The 26,847-nt window shown below is 32.6% G+C and overlaps 1 protein-coding gene and 1 long non-coding RNA gene across 5 annotated transcripts in view; both read left to right on the top strand.

Moving 5' to 3' along the window:
• The window catches only part of LOC125664393 (uncharacterized), a 161,732-nt gene that overhangs the window by 16,697 nt on the left and 118,188 nt on the right, over positions 1-26,847 (top strand). Inside the window, exons 11-14 of one of the 4 annotated variants that reach the window (XM_056151066.1) lie at positions 6,155-6,259; positions 6,401-6,577; positions 9,070-9,147; positions 9,329-9,699. The exons of 2 other annotated variants lie outside the window; for them this stretch is intronic. In XM_056151066.1, coding sequence (XP_056007041.1) covers positions 6,155-6,259; positions 6,401-6,577; positions 9,070-9,147; positions 9,329-9,354 — 386 coding nt within the window. In that variant the 3' untranslated portion in view covers positions 9,355-9,699. Of the gene's footprint in view, positions 1-6,154; positions 6,260-6,400; positions 6,893-9,069; positions 9,148-9,328; positions 9,700-26,847 lie in introns of those variants that run through there. One more of the 4 variants, XM_056151057.1, reaches the window with a different exon arrangement.
• On the top strand, positions 19,591-23,150 carry LOC130050882 (uncharacterized). The gene is made up of 2 exons (XR_008799266.1): positions 19,591-20,033; positions 21,647-23,150. It is a non-coding gene; the product is annotated as an uncharacterized LOC130050882 (long non-coding RNA).

Here is a 26,847-nt window from a genome sequence, read left to right as displayed (position 1 = left end):
ATTTTCGTGTTTTTCTTACTTGTTTAACAAGTTGTTATCCAAGTCATCTAAGAACCTTCCTCTCTGGATACATAAATCCATGGATAAATGTAAACTGTATCAATTACAACAGGACTTAGACACACCATTTCAAAATATGGGTGTACAGAACCACACTTTATGTGTATATCCATGTGATCTGACACAAAATGTTCAAACTCATGACAAAAAAGACACCCCTGAATGTACATAATTCCTCTCTCATTAAAATGAATAGCTGGTAAAGAAGAATTATTCTGAGAAAGAATCTCTTCCTCTGTAACATCAGGTTCAAACTGATATCCCATATTTAATTCACTTTCTGCTGATGACATTTTAATGTTGATGCTTACAATGTGCCAAAAATGCACAATATGTCCTACTGACATCAGCATCAGTGCTGCCCTTTAGTGGATGCTAAGAGATAACCTAGCAGGGAGGTAATCTTTTTTTTCAATATGACAGCTCCCAAGGATTGAAAAGATTATTTAATCTTTATGAAATATCTCCCTTCTAAAGAAAGCTACATGTACATCTTAATGATTTTCAGAATTCATTATATACATCAAAATGACAAATTTAAACCCGTTTCCACATTTTCATGTTCATTCCCTTTAATTATTCTTATTTTTGATGATTATAGATATTAAACTGTTGACATAAGACTAGTCACGCATCATACTAGTATCATGCAGATAACGTAGATTAGGGCTGGTAGGAGATATTTATCACTTGACTTACAGAAAGCTTGTTGACTCTGTTTGATTCTATTCTAGTGTTGTTTAGTTACTCTATGATTCTATTCTAGTGTAGTTTAGTTACTGCTTGATTCTATTCTAGTTTTGTTTAGTTACTGCTTGATTCTATTCTAGTTTTGTTTAGTTACTGTATGATTCTATTCTAGTTTTGTTTAGTTACTGTATGATTCTATTCTAGTTTTGTTTAGTTACTGTATGATTCTATTCTAGTGTTGTTTAGTTACTGTATGATTCTATTCTAGTGTTGTTTTGTTACTGTATGATTCTATTCTAGTTTTGTTTAGTTACTGTATGATTCTATTCTAGTGTTGTTTAGTTACTGTATGATTCTATTCTAGTTTTGTTTAGTTACTGTATGATTCTATTCTAGTGTTGTTTAGTTACTGTGTGATTCTATTCTAGTTTTGTTTAGTTACTGTATGATTCTATTCTAGTGTAGTTTAGTTACTGTATGATTCTATTCTAGTTTTGTTTTGTTACTGTATGATTCTATTCTAGTTTTGTTTAGTTACTGTATGATTATATTCTAGTTTTGTTTAGTTACTGTGTGATTCTATTCTAGTTTTGTTTAGTTACTGTATGATTCTATTCTAGTGTTGTTTAGTTACTGTATGATTCTATTCTAGTTTTGTTTATTTACTGTATGATTCTATTCTAGTGTTGTTTAGTTACTGTATGATTCTATTCTAGATTTGTTTAGTTACTCTATGATTCTATTCTAGTTTTGTTTAGTTACTGTATGATTCTATTCTAGTTTTGTTTAGTTACTGTATGATCCTATTCTAGTTTTGTTTAGTTACTGTATGATTCTATTCTAGTGTTGTTTATTTACTGTATGATTCTATTCTAGTGTTGTTTAGTTACTGTATGATTCTATTCTAGTTTTGTTTAGTTACTGTATGATTCTATTCTAGTTTTGTTTAGTTACTATGTGATTCTATTCTAGTTTTGTTTAGTTACTGTATGATTCTATTCTAGTTTTGTTTAGTTACTGTATGATTCTATTCTAGTTTTGTTTAGCTACTGTATGATTCTATTCTAGTTTTGTTTAGTTACTGTGTGATTCTATTCTAGTTTTGTTTAGTTACTATGTAATTCTATTCTAGTTTTGTTTAGTTACTATGTGATTCTATTCTAGTTTTGTTTAGTTACTGTATGATTCTATTCTAGTGTTGTTTAGTTACTGTATGATTCTATTCTAGTGTTGTTTAGTTACTGTATGATTATATTCTAGTTTTGTTTAGTTACTGTGTGATTCTATTCTAGTTTTGTTTAGTTACTCTATGATTCTATTCTAGTTTTGTTTAGTTAGTGTATGATTCTATTCTAGTTTTGTTTAGTTACTGTGTGATTCTATTCTAGTGTTGTTTAGTTACTGTATGATTCTATTCTAGTGTTGTTTAGTTACTCTATGATTCTATTCTAGTTTTGTTTAGTTACTGTATGATTCTATTCTAGTTTTGTTTAGTTACTGTATGATTCTATTCTAGGTTTGTTTAGTTACTATGTGATTCTATTCTAGTTTTGTTTAGTTACTGTATGATTCTATTCTAGTTTTGTTTAGTTACTGTATGATTTTATTTTAGTTTTGTTTAGTTACTGTATGATTCTATTCTAGTTTTGTTTAGTTACTATGTGATTCTATTTTAGTTTTGTTTAGTTACTGTATGATTCTATTCTAGTTTTGTTTAGTTACTGTGTGATTCTATTCTAGTTTTGTTTAGTTACTGTATGATTCTATTCTAGTTTTGTTTAGTTACTGTATGATTCTATTCTAGTGTTGTTTAGTTACTGTATGATTCTATTCTAGTTTTGTTTAGTTACTGTGTGATTCTATTCTAGTTTTGTTTAGTTAGTGTATGATTCTACTCTAGTTTTGTTTAGTTACTGTATGATTATATTCTAGTTTTGTTTAGTTACTCTATTATTCTATTCTAGTTTTGTTTAGTTACTGTATGATTCTATTCTAGTGTTGTTTAGTTACTGTATGATTCTATTCTAGTGTTGTTTAGTTACTGTATGATTCTATTCTAGTTTTGTTTAGTTACTCTATGATTCTATTCTAGTTTTGTTTAGTTACTGTATGATTCTATTCTAGTGTTGTTTAGTTACTGTATGATTCTATTCTAGTGTTGTTTAGTTACTGTATGATTCTATTCTAGTGTTGTTTAGTTACTGTATGATTCTATTCTAGTGTTGTTTAGTTACTGTATGATTCTATTCTAGGTTTGTTTAGTTACTCTGTGATTCTATTCTAGTTTTGTTTAGTTACTGTGTGATTCTATTCTAGTTTTGTTTAGTTACTGTATGATTCTATTCTAGTTTTGTTTAGTTACTATGTGATTCTATTCTAGTGTTGTTTAGTTACTGTGTGATTCTATTCTAGTTTTGTTTAGTTACTGTATGATTCTATTCTAGTTTTGTTTAGTTACTGTATGATTCTATTCTAGTTTTGTTTAGTTACTGTATGATTCTATTCTAGTTTTGTTTAGTTACTGTATGATTCTATTCTAGTTTTGTTTAGTTACTGTATGATTCTATTCTAGTTTTGTTTAGTTACTGCATGATTCTATTGTAGTTTTGTTTAGTTACTGTATGATTCTATTGTAGTTTTGTTTAGTTACTCTATGATTCTATTCTAGTTTTGTTTAGTTACTGTATGATTCTATTCTAGTTTTGTTTAGTTACTGTATGATTCTATTCTAGTTTTGTTTAGTTACTGTATGATTCTATTCTAGTGTTGTTTAGTTACTGTATGATTCTATTCTAGTGTTGTTTTGTTACTGTATGATTCTATTCTAGTTTTGTTTAGTTACTGTATGATTCTATTCTAGTGTTGTTTAGTTACTGTATGATTCTATTCTAGTTTTGTTTAGTTACTGTATGATTCTATTCTAGTTTTGTTTAGTTACTGTATGATTCTATTCTAGTGTTGTTTAGTTACTGTGTGATTCTATTCTAGTTTTGTTTAGTTACTCTATGATTCTATTCTAGTGTTGTTTAGTTACTGTATGATTCTATTCTAGTTTTGTTTAGTTACTGTATGATTCTATTATAGTTTTGTTTAGTTACTGTGTGATTCTATTCTAGTTTTGTTTAGTTACTGTATGATTATATTCTAGTTTTGTTTAGTTACTCTGTGATTCTATTCTAGTGTTGTTTAGTTACTGTATGATTCTATTCTAGTTTTGTTTAGTTACTGTATGATTCTATTCTAGGTTTGTTTAGTTACTGTGTGATTCTATTCTAGTGTTGTTTAGTTACTGTATAATTCTATTCTAGTTTTGTTTAGTTACTGTGTAATTCTATTCTAGTTTTGTTTAGTTACTCTGTGACTCTATTTTATGTTTGTTTAATTACTGTGTGATTCTATTCTAGTTTTGTTTAGTTACTGTATGTTTCTATTCTTGTTTTGTTTAGTTACTGTGTGATTCTATTGTAGTTTTGTTTAGTTACTGTATGATTCTATTCTAGTTTTGTTTAGTTACTCTATGATTCTATTCTAGTTTTAGTTACTGTATGATTCTATTCTAGTTTTGTTTAGTTACTGTATGATTCTATTCTAGTTTTGTTTAGTTACTGTATGATTCTATTCTAGTTTTGTTTAGTTACTGTATGATTCTATTCTAGTTTTGTTTAGTTACTGTTTGATTATATTCTAGTTTTGTTTAGCTACTGTGTGATTCTATTCTAGTTTTGTTTAGTTACTGTATGATTCTATTCTAGTTTTGTTTAGTTACTATGTGATTCTATTCTAGTTTTGTTTAGTTACTGTATGATTCTATTCTAGTTTTGTTTAGTTACTGCATGATTCTATTGTAGTTTTGTTTAGTTACTGTATGATTCTATTGTAGTTTTGTTTAGTTACTCTATGATTCTATTCTAGTTTTGTTTAGTTACTGTATGATTCTATTGTAGTTTTGTTTAGTTACTGTATGATTCTATTCTAGTTTTGTTTAGTTACTGTATGATTATATTCTAGTTTTGTTTAGTTACTGTATGATTCTATTCTAGTGTTGTTTAGTTACTGTATGATTCTATTCTAGTGTTGTTTTGTTACTGTATGATTCTATTCTAGTTTTGTTTAGTTACTGTATGATTCTATTCTAGTGTTGTTTAGTTACTGTATGATTCTATTCTAGTTTTGTTTAGTTACTATGTGATTCTATTCTAGTTTTGTTTAGTTACTGTATGATTCTATTCTAGTTTTGTTTAGTTACTATGTGATTCTATTCTAGTTTTGTTTAGTTACTGTGTGATTCTATTCTAGTGTTGTTTAGTTACTGTGTGATTCTATTCTAGTTTTGTTTAGTTACTATATGATTCTATTCTAGTTTTGTTTAGTTACTGTATGATTCTATTCTAGTTTTGTTTAGTTACTGTATGATTCTATTCTAGTTTTGTTTAGTTACTGTGTGATTCTATTCTAGTTTTGTTTAGTTACTGTATGATTCTATTCTAGTGTAGTTTAGTTACTGTATGATTCTATTCTAGTTTTGTTTATTTACTGTATGATTTTATTCTAGTTTTGTTTATTTACTGTATGATTCTATTCTAGTTTTGTTTAGTTACTGTATGATTCTATTGTAGTTTTGTTTAGTTACTGTATGATTCTATTCTAGTTTTGTTTAGTTACTGTATGATTCTATTCTAGTTTTGTTTAGTTACTGTATGATTCTATTCTAGTGTTGTTTAGTTACTGTATGATTCTATTCTATGTTTGTTTAGTTACTGTATGATTCTATTCTAGTTTTGTTTAGTTAATGTGTGATTCTATTCTAGTTTTGTTTAGTTAGTGTATGATTCTATTCTAGTTTTGTTTAGTTACTGTATGATTCTATTCTAGTTTTGTTTTGTTACTGTATGATTCTATTCTAGTTTTGTTTAGTTGCTGTGTGATTCTATTCTAGTTTTGTTTAGTTACTGTATGATTCTATTCTAGTGTAGTTTAGTTACTGTATGATTCTATTCTAGTTTTGTTTATTTACTGTATGATTCTATTCTAGTTTTGTTTAGTTACTGTATGATTCTATTCTAGTTTTGTTTAGTTACTCTATGATTCTATTCTAGTTTTGTTTAGTTACTGTATGATTCTATTCTAGTTTTGTTTAGTTACTGTATGATTCTATTCTATGTTTGTTTAGTTACTGTATGATTCTATTCTAGTTTTGTTTAGTTAATGTGTGATTCTATTCTAGTTTTGTTTAGTTAGTGTATGATTCTATTCTAGTTTTGTTTAGTTACTGTATGATTGTATTCTAATTTTGTTTAGTTACTGTGTGATTCTATTCTAGTTTTGGTTAGTTACATGAATAGAAGTAATGTTTCCTGAAAACATTCAGTGAGCTTAATTCGTGGAATGTTTTTTAATTTCACAGCTGGCATATGGAGGATAGAAAACAAGGATGGCAAGAAAAACAAGACGAAAGAAAGGAAAGGATTTTGTGGAGGACAGGACTCTTCAGAAGAGGTGTCACTTGATGGTTAGTAATTAATGAATTTTATAAAATAATTATCACCATATTTTTATGGCAATTGACTCTTTATATAGAAGTTGAATTAATCACTCTTGAAGACATTCAATCTTTGATTCATAATTTTAATGAACATTTTCTAATTCAAAGTAGCTGCAGAGAAAAGGAAAGAGGAAGGATCTATTGAAAGAGGCCATTCTCCAGATGTAGTGTCGCCTGATAACGGCAAGGAAGACGATTCACATTCGTCTCCTGTCAATGATAAAAATGGTGACAATGGAAAACAAAACACGGATATTACGGAGGAGGACCAAAGTGAGGAAAAAGGTAACGAGGACCAGGATGTAAAACTGCATGTTCTATCAGTTACTGATAAATCATCGAACCAAACTGTCAAAACTGACTTAAATAATGAGAATAATGAAATAAAGAGTGGCTGTAGAATGCATGTTGATGATAGTTCTGGAGAACAAAATTCAGAGCAGAAGGATCTCTTATTAGATACTCCCCAGAATAGTGATAATCAGAATGATAATGGAAGTGGAACTTCTGATAATACAGCAATGAAGCATGTGAATGAACAAGAAAAGGAACATCAAAATAATTTAAACTGCTCAGCAGATTCAGGTAGTGAACATGATGGTAAGTCAAATACTCACAGATCAACTTGTGAAAAAGTTATATATGATGTAATCATTAAAAATAAGGTCATTACTTTTATCAAGGAACGATTTTTTTCTACCGACTGGTACGTTTCAGACTAAGTAAATTACGATGTCAGCAGTCTATTTTTCGGCAAGTAAATTAGGAATATTTTCGTCTCAAAATTGGGAAAAATCAATGGTGTTTGGCATTGGGAATGGTACCGTTTCTCGGTACCAGTTATATAAGGAAAAAAATCGCTGTCAAGTGTTATAAATCAAAATAAAGTTAGAGATTATGCGACCATCAAAATAACAGCAGATGTCAATTACATTAACTGTATATAAATATACCATGACTTTGGAACACGATGTACATTTCAATGACAAGTATGTGTCTGGTCGTACATAATTAGCGTACATTTAATAAGCAAGACTAGCACAAAATATCTTAAATATATCAACTGCTAATGTATGTTTACTTTCACTCAACACAAAAGACTATGATGTTGCAATGAATGTTTTTGAAATTTGAACATTAGAAAGGGATGTGTGGTGTCTATGAAATTAGCATCTAGTTTTTTAGGTCACCTGAGTTACTCTTACCCCTTTTGATCACCAAGGCAGGTAGTCAAATGAAAGAAAATGGTAGCTTATGACCTTACAGTGTGTTTCATGAATGAACCAAGGTCATATGTCAGAGTTTGAGGTCACTAAGTGAAAAACGATAGAAATATTTGTATTTATAATAGCTTTTAGGAAAAGTGGCCATGTGATATCTGAATAATGTTGGAGGGATTTAGAATTGATCTTCACACGGATTGTGTTTGGGGATTCTGTTATATGTAGAGAAGAATTTAGTTTGAAAATGGCAGTTATGTCAGTTAATTTGATGGGCAGTGTAAAAAGTGGTCATGTGATTGCCATTGATGAATAAAAGTTTGAATATGTTATTTCCAGGAGTGTGTAATGTCACAACTCTAAAGCATTAAGAAACTTACACTGATATTTTAATTTGGACACAAAAGAACAAACTATGACCGACAGTTTTCAGAGTCTGAATAACGCCCACTTTCACTATGATTGTTTTGTTTTGTTATATTGATGCAGGTGACTGTTTAAGACCACCGGGTTCATGTTAAAAAAGCTCAAGATTCTGCTCTAATAGACAAAATAAATGTATAGTTAAAAAAGCAATTAAGGGAGTCTCATCTCATGGATGATGTGTTTTATACTAAATGAATTATACATTATACAGGTGACTCTCGATAACCCGAAGTTCGAGGGACCTTGATAAAACTCCGAGAAATCGAGAGTCACGTGTATATACGTGAATAATTCATTTTACCAACAAGATAATATCGTTTTGACATGTTTTCCTTCATTTTTGTCAGATAGTTAATTTAATATAAAATTAAAGAACCTTATTATGCATTTAATAAAAAAGATTTCAAAGTTTATGTATTCATTTGCTCTTTAATCATGCTAACATAGGCATACAAAACCAAGTTCTGATAAAATTTTACTATCGCTAACTAAACAGAGCTCAATGTTTATATGTCGCTTTACACAAAGCAAACATTCTAACGAATGAGTAAAACGAAGCTTCAGAGTAACTTTACACAAAGAACAATCTCGAGAAATTTAACAGTCTGTAGATCTCCACATTAATGTATAAAACTTACCCTCTTTTTGTCAAGTCAAAACAAATTATAGATTTTATTCATAGCCAGATTATATATAATTCTAATCATCACAAGACTCCAGTGTAAGGTGTAAACTGACCAATTAGCCAATTATATACTCAAATGTGTCACCTCCACAAAGAAGCACAGGTGATGTTTCACCCATGTAAACACCTAATTACCATAGACATATTATCCCCCAGCATTTCACAAAATCCAGGTAGGGTCCGAGGGGGAAATTATTACACGCTTGGGTAACGGTGGGTATACACTACCACCACTTCGAGAGATCGAGAGTGAAAAACAATGAAATGTGTTTTACGGGACCCAACTTCACTTCGAGAGATTGAGAACTTCGAGAGATCGAACGTTTGAGAGATCGATAGTAAATTTGCTTTGTTATATAGAGAACAAAATTGGGATGTGATTTTTTAGCTTCTTTGTGTAGCTGTTAGTGAGGATATTTAGATTGATGATTATATTTGTATTTCAGAAAATGCATTCAATGAGATTAAAGATGCTGTAGGAATATTTGTCGACTCCTTGGAATCTATAAAAAAGGAAGATGATGGTAATTATTATTGTAAAGTATCAAAAGTTAAAGAACAATTCTTGAAAAAACTTTATTTCTCTATTAAAGTTTTGTATTTCTTCATTTAAAATGGAAATTGCTGTGATGATAAATGAAAGTTTTATACAGTGTATTTGTTGTGCATACATATTTATGTCTCCCCCTGACGTCTCAATTTCAGTGAAATATTCTCGAGTGAGACGTTAAACAATATACAATCAGAGGTCAACATTAACGTTTGTCCGCTTGTCCAGTACCAGTGGAAAAACATTTCGGACAAGTGACTATTGATGGACACTTGTCCGATTGGACAAGTGCTTTTTTATGTAAAGAAGTCTTCAAACAATTTGGTGAAAATTTTATCGGTAGTTCAGAGTCGGAAGTAATGCATGAAAAGTGAACTTCGATCCCGATATCAATCGCTATGTAAACTAACTGAGTCACACTCGATCGGGATCGGTGTTCACTTACTGCATACTACTTTCAATCATCCATGGGTCTTACGAAGTCATTGATTCAAGATAAGAAGTCTAGATAAAATTTTATTTTATGTGTTTGTTGTTTTTATCAAAAGAATAAGATCAAAAATCAATATATGCACCCAGGGGTGCATAAACCGAGTTGCATAGGATACATTGTAAAGTCAGGAATGATGTGGCATATTTATAATTGTGAAGAACTAATTTCAGTTTTAAACTTTTTCAAGTTACTGTCCAGAAACCATATTTGTCAGAAGTTTTCAATCTATTTTTGGTCACTGTGACCTTGACCTTTGACCTTTTTTCTCCAAAAGCAATAGGGGCCTTGCTTTGCTGGTATGCAACAATATAACCCAAGTTTCATTTGATTCAAATTAAAAAATTTCAAGTTATTCTCCGAAAACTAATTTTTTTTGGAATTTTAAATCTATTTTCGGTCACTGTGACCTTGACCTTTGACCCATTTTCTCCAAAATCAATAGGGTTCTTCCTTACCTGGTACATAACAACATCTTTAAGTATCATTTGATTCGAATTTAAACTTACTGAGTTATTATTCCGGAAACCAAATATTTTTGAAATTTTTATTTTATATTCGGTCACTGGGACCTTGACTTTTGACCCGTTTTCTCCAAAATAAATAGGGGTCTTCCATATCTAGTACCCAACAATATATCAAAGTTTCATTTGATTCAGATTTAAACTTTCTGAGTTATGATCCCGAAACCAAATTTTTCTGAAATTTTCATTCTATTTTCGGTCACTGTGACCTTGACCTTTGACAATTTTTCTCCAAAATCGATAGGGGTCTTCCTTACCTGGTACCCAACAATATGTCAAAGTTTCATTTGATTACATTGTAAACTTTTCGAGTTATCATCCGGAAACCAATTTTTGACGCCCAACCGCCCGCCCGCATCACCAAACCAATAGCCGAGTTCAACTTCGCTGCAACTCGGCTAAAAATCAATCAAGCGGGTATAACAATGGACTATATCTTAAGTAAATTAAATACAGTTTTCAAGTTGACAATATTAGATCATTTTTGATTTTTTTTTCTTCGGACAAGTGAAGTTGAAGTTCGGACAAGTAAATATCTTTGTCCCTTGTCCGAATGGACAAGTAGGAAAAAGAGTTAATGTTGAGCCCTGACAATCAATAATCTCCCAGGGGGGGGGATATTGTTTTTATATGCCTGTCTATAGATGGGACGTATTATGGTACAGCAATGTCTGTATGGCCGTCTGCCTGTCCATCTTACCGTCTGTCTGTTCGGGGTTTTCTGTTTCTAATTTCATTTCCCTTTCACATATCAGGATGAAATTTGCTATGTACATGTATCTTCTTTGTGGATCACTCTAGATCTTGTTGCAGTTTTGATCCATTTTGAACTCTGGAGTTTTTCCCCTTTATTTGAAAATTATTGATTATTTGGAGGTTACGTAATTTGTCTGGCTAACTCATTCCACAATTTTCAAGTGAGGACCATCTTGTTTTACAGAGTGTTTGTATGGGTATGGAAGATGTGCATGTGGCAAGGATTTTTGATTTTCTTTAATTTTGAAGAAAAATACAGATTGTTGAACTTAGTCCATTTCTAGGAAATATTCATATTAGGCAATGAAAGTATATCACAGCCTGATGATGGCTGATACTACCTGTAGCAAAGTTCTGCATATTATGCCTTAAGAAGAACACCCTATGTAAGCATTTTCACCTGTGTATTATGTACTGTTTGCGGTAAGCTTGTACTTTCTGTCTGTTCATCTGTCTGTCTCAAAATCTAGTGAACACTTCTCCTATATGGCTTATCGGAGATACTTTAAACTTGATGCAATGCTTCATTGTCATTTGCGGATGTGCATGTTGTCAGGACAGAAGGATCCAATTATTTTCCTAAAAGTTATAGTGGATTTGATAGGGGTGGAGGATGTTAAAATAGCTTTTTTGTGAACACTTCTCCTATATAGCTTATCGGGTAGACTTGAAACTTTGTACTATGCTTCTTTGCTGTTGGTAGATATGCATATTGTCCGGAGGATCAAATTATTTTCATGCCCTGCCATGAACATGGCCAGGGCATATAGTGTTTGTTATGTACATCTTCTATCCTTACATCCGTCCTTTAGTCACACTTTGCATTTAGCTCTGTGTTTAGCTCAGTTTCAAGATATTTTCATCAAACCTTAAATGCTGATACATATTGTTATCATCTATTCAACTGCATCAGTATTTTTACCTTGACCTTTCCTGTGACCTTCACCTCACTTTTCCATGTTTGATGTTTAGCTCAGTTTCAAAGCAACTATTGACAATATATTTTTTAGAAAACTCTTTCACTGATACATATACGTAATAGCAATTCAACTGTGGTACTATATTATGACCTTGACCTTCCTTGTGACTTTGACCTCACTATTTCCGATTTTGGTGTTTAACTCAATTTCAAAGTAACTATTAACAATATTTTTGTGAAAACTCTTACACTGATACATATTAGTGGTAGCAATTCAACCGTGATATTATTTTATGACCTTAACCTTCCCTGTGACCTGTGACCTTGACCTCACTATTTCCTATTTTGGTGTTTAGCTCAGTTTCAAAGCAATTATTGAAGAATTTTGTTGTCCCTTTCTGAATATGGCCAGGGCATATAGTAGAGAAGCAGATTCACAAGTCAAATTTTAATTGAATTGGTGTTTGTCATTTATGTATGTAAATAAGGATCAGCATTTCATGCTAGTATATGTTTATGCCCCCTGTCTGTCGGTCAGTATGTCGGTTGGTCGGTAAACCACATGTTGTCAACTCAATATCTTGAGTACCATTCACTTGATCGTAATGATATTTCATAAGTGGGTTGTTTATGAGTAGAAGAGGACCCCTATTGTTATTCAGGTCAAAAGGGCAAAGATCAATCTACTCTGGACATAGGAAGACATTGTCCGCTCAATATCTTGAGAACCCTTTGCTTGACAGACATTAAACTTGGTGCACTGGTACATCCTAAGGAGTAGATGACATTATTGATTTTGAGGTCATATGGTCAAAGGTCAAGGGTTAAACTAGAGATAGGAATATACTGATCACTCAATGTCTAGTGAATGCTTTGCTTGATAGACATCAATCTGGGTATACTGGTACATCTTAAGAGAAAGATGACCCCTATTGATTTTGAGGTCACATGGTCAAAGGTCAAGGGTTAAACGGGACATAGTTATATATTGCTTCCTATATTTTAGAATTAGTTGCTTGATTGACTCCAAACTTGGTACACTTGTACAGCATAAGGAGTAAATGACGCCTATTGATTTTAGGTCAGATGGTCAATCCACTCTTGACATAGGAAGATATTGTTTGCTCAATATTTTGAATTGGTGATACTACTATCAATTAAATGATGCATGTGTATAACTTCATTCAATTTTGAACCATGGGGGACTTATATGTTTTACAAACATCTCCTGTATTCTTTTGTTAGAAATCAGTTTGATTATTGATAACCTTTCTATTGATAGCGAGGCAACATTTAACCAATGAAAATTGCTCTTTATCTTTATAAAAAAAATCTTAAAATTTTGGTAAATTTGAATGAAATGAATGGGTGATACTTGATTTGAATAGTTTAAAGATTAAAACAATATGAAGAAAGGTGACTTTTTTTTTACTAGAACACTTCATAAGAGAGAGTGTTAGAAAGGTTTTCCTTTGTTATGTGGGATATGATTTGTAAACAACTGAAAGTTAACTATTTTAAGGTAGCTCACTACACAAAAGCTTATACTCTGTATGACACCACGTCACAAGATGGCGATTTAAATGTTTTGTAAAAATGTTTGTATCAATCGATTTGTTTGTATATCATTGTAGCTCAGTGGTTAAAGCATTGGGCTGGTGAACCGCAGATCTTGAGTTCAAATCCCCCAGAGTCTTATATTCATGTGTAGAAATAATTTTTTTGAAAATCATTTTTTATCCAAATTTGTATATTTTTCGCCTTTTTGGCATATATACTTATTGTATATCATCATATCTTTTATAATTAAATCAATTTGTACTGATTTGAGAGACTATTTTGGGATCTAGTGAGCCACCTTAAATCCGTGAATCAGTCCCTGTAAAGCTTTTAGAGTTAATAACAATAGACTAGAGTACTCCAAAGGATCTCCTTATATTGCATACATTTGTGATATGACTTGAACACAACTCAGATTTACCTGTATAAAGGCTAGCAGCACACCAGACTAAGTTCACTACAGGTTTGAACCCCTATACTAACACAACTTAGTGTATTCCCTATTGTGAAAGCACTGCATTTCTCTTCTAATTCACGATCAGGTGAATGAAAAAGTGTGCAGCAATTTCCCCGCACCATTAAAAAGTTTTTTTTACATGATAAGATATTTTCCCTTCAATCACACCTATGGTCATCCTTGATCTGCATAATTATCTTTAAAGGAAAAAGGGTTCAGTATTTTGATTTTACCCCCACAAAATGAAAAAATTCAACCTATTTTCCATTGGAACAGAATATCAGGCAATGAGAACATACCAATAATCCCTGGGGGGTTTTTTTGTTTTTTTTTTTAGGTTCACTTGAGCCAATTAATTTAAGACTCAATAATGTGAGCATTTCTTATCAACTTTCCATAGTTGTTGTAAACTTTTCACATTTTCATCATCTTTTTTCAGAACCATCTGGCCATTTTCAACCAAACTTGGTGCAAAGCATCCTTGGATGTTCATTACTTTTTCATTGTTGCTGTTTGTTTGAATTTTTATACGCCCGTCTTTAGATGGGATGTATTATGGTATAACGATGTCTGTCCGTCCGTCCGTTCAGAATTTTCTCTTTATAATTTCATTTCCCTTTCAGGTATAATGCTGAAACTTGCTTTGTAGCTTCTTTGTGGGTCACTCTAGATCATACTGCAATTTTGATCCATTTCGACCTTTTTACCAGGAGTTTTGCCCCTTTATTTGGAAATAATTATTATATGGAGGGTACATAATTTGTCTGCCCAACTCCTCCCACAGTTTTCAAGTGAGGACCTTCTTATTTTGTGGAGTGTTTGTATAGGTACTGAAAATGTGCATATGGTGAAAGATTTTGATTTTCTTCCATTTTTGTAAAAGTTGCAGGTTGTTGAACTTGATGATCCATTTTGAGGAAATCTCAATTTTTAAGCTAAGACCCTTTGTTGATATGAAAGTTTGTCACAGCCTCATGATGGCTGATATTACCTGAAGCAAAGTTATACAAATTATAGTACAAGAAAACACCCTATGTAAGCATTTCACAGGCGTATTATGTACCGTTTGCGGTATTCTTGTTCAAATTTACAATGATTGGAAGCTGAAATTTATTATTTGCAATATTGACATTAACCATCAGTTTTGACATCAAAAGTGTTTTCCTGATTTTAATTTTTTATTCAGATTTAGACAACTACATAGTAACATAATGTTGATTCAATTTTATCATTTTTATGTTCAAATCCCCCTAATGCACCTCTGTCAATATGGAGCTTTAAGTATTAAGAAAATGTCTCAATAAATGTCAATTTGAAACCAAAGACAACATTTGCCTGTCAGTCAGAAGCTCTCTCCACTGAGCTACTAAAATGACAATTAATGGAAAATTTAACCAGTAGATGTTTTAGAAGATGAAACATATATATATATATATATATATATATATATATATATATATGCCAATTATTTTTATACTTAATTTTCTATCTGTACAGTAAATTATAGGTAAATGTAAACTGTGGTGGAATTTAAGTAGGTCAGTGTTCTCGTTTAGGAATCAAATTGTCTCTCCACCTGTCTGTTTTGATCACTTTGATTTTGAAATGATATATTGAATAGTTTTCACCATAATGATAGTGATAAATCAGGGAAACCAGCTTTCTATGAATATTCTACAAAACCAATAACATCAGGCTCATGATCAGGGTAAGAATCTTGGTATATAGTCCTTATAACTTGTTCATAGATTTTTCTAATGAAATCAGTGGCCAGTTCGATTCATTTGTTTAAACTTTTACTTTTTACCTGGTCTTTTATAGGTAAATGGTTTGTATTTTCATAATCTAAACATGATTTTACCGAGCCAATAGAGTGTTTGTCGATCTCTGGCTGATTGACAAGGACACATCACATGTTGCTAAACTTTCGAATCTCTCTAGCAAAATTAAATCTTTGCATGCTTAAAATGTCTTTAAATGTGTTTTAAAAGAAATATTTTGCATAGTTTTCGTGTTTGAATTGACGAAATTCAATCATTTGATATGCATATTTACTTTCAATATTTTATGCGGCATTATGTGTGACGTCATATATAACTTCCAGTGTGAAAGTTTGAAAACAGCTCTCAGCCATTTTATCAACATATTTGATTTAATTAACATCTTGTAGATAACATATCATTAAAGTGGTTTATGACATTTAAAGATGTACTGGCTGTCACAAGATAGGACGTATATTGAGCTGAAAGTGAGTTTTTCTGATCGCCAGTTGTTAGTCGTCTGTTCATCTGTTAACCTTTTACATTTTCAAGTTCTTCTCCAGAATCACTTATAACCAAACTTGGCCAAAAGCATCCTTGGGTGAAGAGCTTTCATGTTTGTTCAAATAAAAGGCCATGCTCCCTTCAAGGAGGAGATAATCACAAAAATGCAAAAATAGGGTGGGGTCATTTAAAAATCTTCTCAAGAACCACTAGACCAGAAGAGCTGAAATTTACCAAAAAAAACTGATTTTTACATGAAAGCTTCCTGACATACTGCAGATTCAAGTTTGTTAAATTCATGGTGGTTGGATGGGGGGACAATAGGGGCTCAAAGTTTTACATACAAATATATAGGGGACAATCATCTTTAAAAAAATTCTTCTCAAAAACTTCTAGGCCAGGGAAGTGGAAATTTACATGAAAGCTTTTTGACATAATGCAGATTCAAGTTTGTTAAAATTGTGTTAATTAAGAAAAAAGATATCATTTTTGAATGTTGTTCAGATATGACATAAAGTTGGTCACGTGATCAAATCTTATAACGCTCAAAGGGCGTTATAGTAGATTCGATCACGTACCAACTTCATGTCATATCCCAATAACATTCAAAAATGATATTTTATTTCTTATATTTATATTTTCTATTTTGATTTGTGTTCTTATCGAGCTTCCATGATTATGTAGCAGATGACCAAAATAACGATCGTAGAACACAAAATATAGTTCGTAAGAGTTTTAGTGAATAAAATATTAGGAACAATATCAAAGAGAATATAAGATATAGATATTTAATTGAAAATGTTAAAAAAAGACGAAACGTGTAAAAATAAAGGTAATTTAGAGCGTAAAGTTAACTGAAATGACAAGAAGAGCGGAGTAAACTACATCCGTGGTGTGATTTGATCGCGATCAGCGATGAAGAAACTGGCGTCGGTCTAGGTTACTAAGTTGAAAACGCAATTGTTGATCACAGATTTCGACAGAAATTCAAAGGATCTGAGAGAATTGATGGTGGATATGATGGGTCAAGTTAACGTTAAGATCTTAGTCGGGTTTTTGGAAAGAACCAACGGTATGTTCATCGTTAGGACTCGCGGTTGTAGCCATGCAGGAGACGATTCAAGACAGTAGGACAGATTTAGACCAAGTGCAGGTAGGTTGCGTCTTTTATTTACCTTCAGTGTGTGCAAAATAAAATAAAATAAAAACAAACTGACAGAGTTTTTGTTCACTTGAGAGATTTCTGTTGTAGGATTTTAATGAAGACTCGCACCGGTACCCTGACATGAACATGTAAATTTTTCGAGCCTCGAAACCAGCCTCGCTTATAATCATGCCGAGTCATAGCCGTGATGGGAGTTGCCAGGAAACAACAGGTTAACTTATCATCATAAAGTAAATACATGTAGGCTTATACATGTAACGCTGCCTACATGTTTTCGCTTCCAATATCAGAACTTTATTTTATAAATTCGTCATGCAGAAGTTGCAGATGGTATTTAAAACTGTATAAAATGAAACAACAGAACGATATATGTTTAATGTTTCTCTTTTATAAATTGATGAAATTCTTGTTTGCTTACAAAATAAACTGTATGAATATCCTGCTGCGTTTATTTCTGTTATGATGTCACTGCAGTGGCAGATCCAGGGTTTACCTAAGAGTGTGTGTGAAAGTGAAGTATTAGCCAAAATGCTTAGACTTTTTTGGTGCCAATCTGGAATTTTACTCACAATATTTCTATTATTATACCCCCGCAACAAGTTGGGGGGGGGGGGTATACTGGAATCGTGTTGTCCGTCTGTCTGTCCGTCCGTTCGTCTGTAGACGCAATGGTTTCCGGGCTCTAAAGCATTATCCTTTCCACCTACCGTCATCATATCATATAGATGGACTACCCATGGGATGAAGATGTTCCCTATCAATTTTGGGGTCAAAAGGTCAAAGGTCAAACGCACTGGACATCGAAGTAGCAATATGGTTTCTGGGCTCTAAAGCGTTATTCTTTCCACCTACAGTCACCATATCATACATATGGACTACCCATGGGATGAAGATGTTCCCTATCGATTTTGGGGTCAAAAGGTCAAAGGTCAAGCACACTGGACATCGAAGTAGCAATATGGTTTCCGGGCTCTAAAGCGTTATCCTTTCCACCTACAGTCACCATATCATACATATGGACTACCCATGGGATGAAGATGTTCCCTATGGATTTTGGGGTCAAAAGGTTAAAGGTCACGCGCACTGGACATCGAAGTAGCAATATGGTTCGGTTTGTCATGCCATTTGTTTTTACACTCAGAAAAGAGGTAGTTTATACCTATTACCAACACCCTTTGGGAGATTGGGGTAAGCGGGGGTATTCTTAGTGAGCATTGCTCACAGTACCTCTTGTTTAAATTTGTGGCGAGAGGGGGGGGGGTCTAAATCCCCCACTGCATTGCATAAGCAAGAAGCCAGGTGAAAATACAGGAACTGACTTTTGAAGCGGTGATTGTATTCATACGCAAGAACAAACTGATCACGTGACCAAATTCATGTCACACGAAATTGAACATCAATTTCATTAGTACTGTCATATAAGGAAGAGGATTGGCAAATGTAAATATTGTGAAATAACATCTTCGAATCCCACTCGCACCGGTAAGTGAGAAAGTTTTCCCACTTTACTTTCAGAAGGTCGGTGGTCTCTTCCCAGGTACATTGTATCTGGGTTCTCTCTTCCACCAATAAAAACTGGGCACCATCAGATAGCTGAACAATTGTTGAGTATGGTGGAAAACATCAATCAATCAATCTTTAGTGCAGTTAATATTGAATTGAAAGTAAATAGATATTTAGAAAGAACAGGTAGTCCTTTGCCAAATTGTAAATTTGATGATCCCAGGGGTAGGGGTTTTGGTATCAGGGTGGGGCCAAAATGGTCAGTTATTTTATGTGTGAACAATAGACATTTTTACTTTTTTTTCTTGATAGCTATCATTCCAATTCTTTTCAAATTTGGTATGAAACATATTTGGAACAAGGGAAACATGAATTGTAAATTTCAGAATTCCTGCACCCCTGGGGCCTTAGGGGTGAGGCAAAAACTGCCCAAAACTGACCAATTTTCATAAATCTTCTTCTCAAGTACCACACGCATGTAAGAAAAACTAAATGCATAGTGATGTAGAGCAGGAAGGCCTCTACCAAAATTGTAATTTCATGATACCCAGGGCAGGGCCAAATTTGATATATAGTGCTAAATGGATAGAACAGGTACACATGTAGTCTTTTACCAAAATTGTAAGTTTGGTTTCCTCCAGAGTAAGGGTTCTGACCCCAGGGTGGCACCAAACTTAAATTAATATATAGTATGTATGTGTAAGTTTGCTGATACTGTAATCATTTAATAACTTTTAAAGTCATGACTTATAAACGATGCTGATTGGTTGAAAAAGGACTAAGACCATGTTTATCAAAATTCGGCCTAACGTCCAAAGTGAATAATTTTTTGTTAGAAATATTCTCTAACATGTTCTTTTCCTATAATGTACTGGTTTTTATATGTAGAGTTCGTGAAAGAACACTATTTTTAGGTTTACATTACTAGTATAAATCCTATAATTTGCTCTACTTTTTAAGATTGCGTCATACAACGTCGCTATATATTATTAGAAGTGGTAACGTATTGTAAAACATAATTATGCAATGAGCGGTTTAATATATAATAAGATCTTGAAAAAGAAATTTTCTTTCAAAATACGCAATAAGGTTATTTTACTTATAGCCCCGAATGGCACACCATATTTTTCAATCCTTCATTCGGCCATTTTCACACGCCGCGCCGTTAGCCTGTTTGTGCTGTTCGTGGAAGTTGCAAAGGATGCACTCATCGCATTTCAACGTAAGTTTTAGAAATATGAATATACTTCACCTCTACTCGTGAAACTGTATAACCAAATAGGTGTACCAATTGCTCTTAAAAATAATAAACAAGTCGCATGGAACGAATAGTATGGTGCGCCTGTGGTGTGTTGACATAGACTTATAATATTCACGCATTGGGCTGTTGGAAATCCCACAACAAATCTGTTAACTGTTGTCAACATATATTTATTGTTTATCTATTATAGTTATATATTGTTAAGATTTAAAATTGTATGTATATCAGCTGATCAGAAAAATCAGCTGTTACACGATCATGCCATTTTCAATTCCAAGTGCATGACCTTCTCGGGTATATTTGAATTTTCTTACATGATGTTTGACTCACTTCACACTTTGAACTTTCCATGTATCATTGTATGGTCTAAAAAGTATTTGTATAGGTTAAAGAGACATATAATTGTATATAGATGTATATTTCCATAATGGTATATGTCTCTGGGGTAACATGTAGACGTGTGGGGGGTTATAGGTTGAATAATTTTCGAACGATTTGGTATTCTAGTATTCTACTATGTTTAAACTTAACTTAGTGATTATTTAGTAATCAAATAAAAGTTATATGATGAATCGATACATTTCTTCAATTTACTGTAAACAAAAACTGTTTCTGTGGTTTGGAATCTGTCTGGTATTAGTGCATAATAAATAACTTCATAAGTCAATAAATATATTCTTGTTGTAGTGATGACATTTGCAAAATCTGTGAGAATAGAAAAAAATGTGTTAGGGTCAACAGAAATTTTTAATTAGGGTAGGTCGGGAAAGTGGAAACCAATTAACATATATATATTTTTTGGCCTTACGCGGAAACATGGATTAGAAAAGTCGGAATGATTTTTACATTCAATAATTTTTAAATACTTAAAATCACCATTAAGCCAGGAAAATCATAAGAACAGTTTGGTTTTATAATTTAAATATGCCTTATTTCAAGATAAATTGTAAACATGTCAAACTTAATTTCAACAATTACACTTACAACTTACATGCCTGCATTGGGATTAGATATAGAATCACTCAGAGAATGTTGAATTTCATGGGTACTAGCTACCATGATTTAAGCATATATTTTTTTGTTAGCTTATCTCCTTTATATTATTGAATATTAAATTTTTCCATACATCTACCACAAGAAAGAGCATGAAAGATAAAAATATTTTGTGAATTTGCTGATAATTGTGATGTAAGATACATGTAATATATCAACATTAGCTACAACAAAAATTATTAGATGGGGAATCAAATTCAAATGAAATGTCTGTGTATATAATTATTTATGCAGAAATGTACATGTAGCTAAACTGTCCTCTATTGTTTAGTTGGAGACATGTTAATCTCCCACCGAATACATAAATGTAATTTTTCTGAATTCTGTATCAATGAAAATACATGAGGGCATGAAAGTACAACTTTTATATGAATATTATAATACAGGGGTTCGTGTTTGCCCAACTATCTATTTTGTATTGCTTGTAGGAGTTATGAGATTGATCACTGTTTGTTATCTTCACCTTTCATTTATGATATAGTTTTGATAATGATATAATACTGGAGAAATTTGAATTTCAGGATGATATAATATGTACAGCAAAAATTAATGGCAAGGGTGACATGAATCAGATTGACAAGAATCCATATTCCTACTCCTCAATAATACTATCATCACTGCCATCAGATTCATCAATGATAGTGGCATCAGTGACACATGCGGATAAGTGTTGGACATCACTGAAGGAATAGCTTCCTTGTTGTGCCTGCCAATAGCAAGGTACCAGATTATACAGCAGTTATGTGGAAACAGATTCCCACAATAGGGGGACCAGATTGACACCTACATTGTACAGTATCAGGCAGTTATATCAGAACTGGAAAAACTGGATCCAAACAAGACTATATTGCTTGGAAGAAACATGTCGACTCTAAAGTTTAACCCTTATTAACCCATGGCACTTCTATGTCATTTGAAATATACCTGTGGAGGTTTTTAAAGTGTTTTTTTTTTTTTGGGGGGGGGGGGTTATTATTTGGAAGAATTCATATTTGATGATTCAAATGAAAATCTGCATGTTGAATTATGAATGTCATAATGTACTTTTTGAATGATGAAAAGTGTAGAGTCAAAAGTTATCAAATTGTCAAAAACACTGGTCAGGTCTGAATTCATCATCTTGGACACCTTGCAGTTGGAATTATGATCTCTATGAAGAAATGCTGAAAATCTTGCAAAAGAGGAAATGACAAGTTGGGGTCCAAGGCACTTGCATACATGCATGAGAAGGTGTTCTATCCAGGCTTGAGGTCAATTACATAGCAATGTAACGCCTTACATTACCTAGAAAATTTCACATTACCATTACTCCTATTTTGAAATATAATGTATTACATTACTTTAGAGTGAATTTACATTACACATTTACATAACATACTGTCAGATATTAAAGAAATGGCAGAAAAATTATTTCTGTATTATGATTTTTAATTATACATTAACATAAGTACACAAAATATTCAGCAATGTTAGGAAACATATCTATTAAGTTATTCATTGCATTTGATTGTCATCAATGTTTCAAATGCTTCAGTCAATCACTAATAAAATGAATTATTCTAAATCTTCGAAATATCATCAAATATTTGAAGTAGTGTAAATGTAATGAAAAATAATGTGCAGTACAGTATGCATTACATTACCATTACTTGTAATGCAAAAATGGTCCATTACACCCCCATTACATTGAAACTGGTTGTCATTTAATTACCATTACCCCAGGCCTGGTTCTGTCGAGAGGTATTGAAATTGTCTGTAGAGACTTTGTCTCAGGAAGTGGCCGAGATTGGTGGTGACAATTTTGTTGGATGTGAATTTACTGACACACATGTCTACACTTGCTACACAATATAGCATGTGGTGGTTTCAACAAGAAAGTTCTTACTCTGCAGGAAATGACGAATAGCTAATGGATTCACATTTTTTCTGACTTTTCTTCTGTACATTAGATGCATTGGAAAAACTTTCCTTTCCATTATCTTTTGCTGGTTCATTCTTTGAAATAAAATCAAGTCCGAAAATAAAGTATTTTGGTTTGGTTTTTTTCAATGAATTTTAAAAAATGTAATCTGTAATCCTTGCATATTTTCTTGGTGTTCTGTGATTGCTATTTTTATTTGTATTCAGGTATAATTTCATCTTCAGTGTCTTGAAAGAAATTAATTTTTCAATAACGCCAAGAAAAATGTAGTTAACAGTATGATTTAAAAAAAAAATACTGACACGGGTAGGAATTGAACTCGGATATCCCGATTGAAGGACGGGCTCTCTACCACTAAGCCACGACGTCTATGACATCAAACGCTTAAAAATCCTTCATATGTTTACTTGCCCTAGTTAACGTTATACTTTCGATATATCGGCAATAGTTTTAGTTATATCAATGCATGTTCTATAAATTCTTTTCATTTTGATCTTAGTAATTCTGTTGGTGTCGTCTAAATAAAAACTTTCTATAGCATTGAAGGTCCGATTTGTCGGACAGCAGATTCGTTTGTTTACGCATCAAAATTCTATAGCTTTTAGAATTCCTGCACAAACTTATGATAAAAACACCACATAGGGGTGTATTCTGCATGGAAATGATGTAGACTCTACATAAGTATGTTGTTTTAATTTTTCAAAGCAACATAATTAATAAAATACCCACAACTCTCACAAAAATAAATAATTCCGGATTGCTCTCGATTTAATTCAAAGTTGGTATTCATCAACAGCACACCTTTCGATCCAAAAAATCGTTCGTGCAAAATTTATTTGTATTGATAGATTTTGATAGACTACAGTCAGTTTCTGGATCGAAGGTCGTGTTTTATATGAATTATATGACTAAATTTGAAAAAAGTGGAGATTTCTGCAGAAAACCAGACCGATACCGGTTTTGTCTTGTATAGAATTCCACAAGCTGACGTTTTGGCGGGGAAATCTTGGCACGTCGCGATGGTATAAAGATTATATTATCAAATGATAACAATTTTATTTCAATTCATTCTGCTTTATTTTTTAACACACCACAGGGCCGATATAGCTAAACATGGTCTTAGTCCTTTGTTTGATTTCTCTGTCAAAATTTCGTTCGGAGTTCATCTGCACAAAGCACGCGGGGCTGCTTTTCTCCGGAATGCGTCTTCCCCGTTCTAATTTTAGCGCTATTTATAGAACGGGATTTTCCACAGAAGCATTATATATAACGAAATGCATTTGTTTGATTTTTGTTTTTCATTGCTATCAAAAATTAGCACAACTAAAGATATGAATAAAATACAAAATAATTTAAAGAAACAATATACATAGGCGATGACGTGGTAGAATAATCAATTTGATGACGTTGACCACTTACTGGTAGAAGTAGACAGATTACATGAGTTCCCGGTATGAATCGTCTGCTTTACGAGATCGATAACATGACGGAGCAAGTGGCGACTTCTGATCTGGTAAATATTAATGAAATTGAACTGCGTTATATGCGGATCAGTCAATGAGTGCGTTTTGAATGTTTTCCTCGATATTGAAATGGAGCCGAATTGCATTCCACCGTTCCAACGACACAACCAGTGTTCAACGTCTCCTCCAACACGATGCAGCATAAATCCAGTCACCACTTGTTATCTTCCTTTATATATAATTCAGCTTTTAACCATTGCACCTTTAATTTGGCGTATAATCCATTTAAATCTGCACAGTAACTGTTCCTGACCTAAACGCACAGCCATGCCGTTTTGTTTTTGTTTTCATTCTTGCCTATATGTATTCCTATGCGCCATTTCAGAAACGTTAATTCAAGCTTTTTGATGGGAGAAACTATTTGTTTTTCTATCTTAAAAACATAATTAAATGATAAGAAATAAAACTTATAATTCTTTGTTTGATGCATGTATCAAACGAAACATTGGACGGAAAACTTTTTCATCAATGCGCTACGCGCATTGATGAAGTTTTCCGTCCAATGTTTCGTTTGATACATGCATCAAACAAAGAATTATAAGTTTCATTTCTTAATAAAATCTAAATGCATACTTAGGAATAGCAAAACAGGATGTACAAAAAAATGGGGAATTTCATAACACTGGGTTAAGACTTTAGGATGAGTCCAAATTAGTCATATCTTTTGATGTTTTAATGTTGATACACCGATCATTTAAAGTCTTTCATCAGTGTATGCACTTTTGAAGGCAGTGAAGTTTTAAGAACACATCTTGTTTTATACTGTTGCTGAACATCAGAATTTAACTAAGATATTCAGAACAGGAAATTTTTCTAGATTTCATAACTTGTTGAAGTAGTGATACTTTTTCACTAGTATTCATGTGACCGATAAGGCCTGTGAGCCTCGATACTTGTATGTAAATTTTATTTATGCATATTATTTATGCATACGATAAACAATGGAGCTACTAACATCCAAAGAAATATGAAATGATATACTGCTGTCGTTTGATTTATGTCTGATCAATATGAAAGTAAACTGATGTTTCGGGGTTTTCTCTTTATAATTTCATTTCCCTTTCACATATGCTGAAACTTGCTGTGTAGCTTCTTTGTGGGTCACTCTAGATCATAATGCAACTTTGATCCATTTCGACCTTTTCCCAGGAGTTTTGCCCCTTTATTTGGAAATAATTATTATATGGAGGGTACATAATTTGTCCGCCCTACTCCTCCCACAGTTTTCAAGTGAGAGCCTTCTTATAATGCCCCCCTTCAAAGAAGAGGGGCATATTGGTTTGCACCTGTTGGTCGTTGGGTACACTACATGTTGTCCGCTCAATATCTTGAGAACCATTCACTTGATAATAATGATATTTCATATGTGGGTTGGTTATGAGTAGAAGAGGATTCTTATTGTTTTTCAGGTCCAAAGGTCAAGGGTCAATCTACTCTGGACATAGGAATATAATGTCCGCTCAATATCTTGAGAACCTTTTGCTTTAAAAACATCAAACTTAGCACACTGGTACATCCTAAGGAGTAGATGATTCCTATTGATTTTTGAGGTCATATGGTCAAAGGTCAAGGGTCAAACTGGACATTGGAATATACGGTCCATTCAATATCTTGAGAAACCTCTGCTTGACAGACATCAAACTTGGTACACTGGTACAACTTCAGGAGAAGATGACCCCTATTGATTTTGAGGTCACATGGTCAAAGGTCAAGGGTCAAACTGGACATAGTAATATATTGTCCGCTTAATATGTTGAGAACCCTTTGCTTGTTTGCTTGACAGACATCAAACTTAATAACGTGGTATATCTTTAGGAGAAGATGACTCCTATTGATTTTGAGGTCACATGATCAAAGGTCAAGGGTCAAACTAGAAATTGAAATATACTGTCTGCTCAGTATCTTGAGAACCCTTTTCTTGACATACATCAAACTTGGTACACTGGTACGTCTTCAGGAAAAGATGACCCATATTGATTTTGAGATCACATGGTCAAGGGTCAAGAGTCAAACTGGACATAGTTATATACTGTCCGTTCAATATCTTGAGAACCCTTTGCTTGACAGACATTAAACTTGGTACACTGGTACATCTTCAGGAGAAAATGACCCCTATTGATTTTGAGGTCATATGTTTAAAAGTCAAGCGTCAAACTGGACATTGAAACATACTGTCTGCTCAATATCTTGAGCACCCTTTGCTTGACAGACATCAAACTTGGTACAGTGGTGTATATTCAGGAGGAGATGACTCCTATTGATTTTGATGTCACATGGT

The sequence above is a fragment of the Ostrea edulis genome, chromosome 1 (genome assembly GCF_947568905.1).
Source record: "Ostrea edulis chromosome 1, xbOstEdul1.1, whole genome shotgun sequence".
Classification (NCBI taxonomy): Eukaryota; Metazoa; Mollusca; class Bivalvia; order Ostreida; family Ostreidae; genus Ostrea; species Ostrea edulis.
The sequence above is the reverse complement of the archived record's forward strand: the minus strand, read 5'-3'. Positions and strand labels throughout refer to the sequence as shown.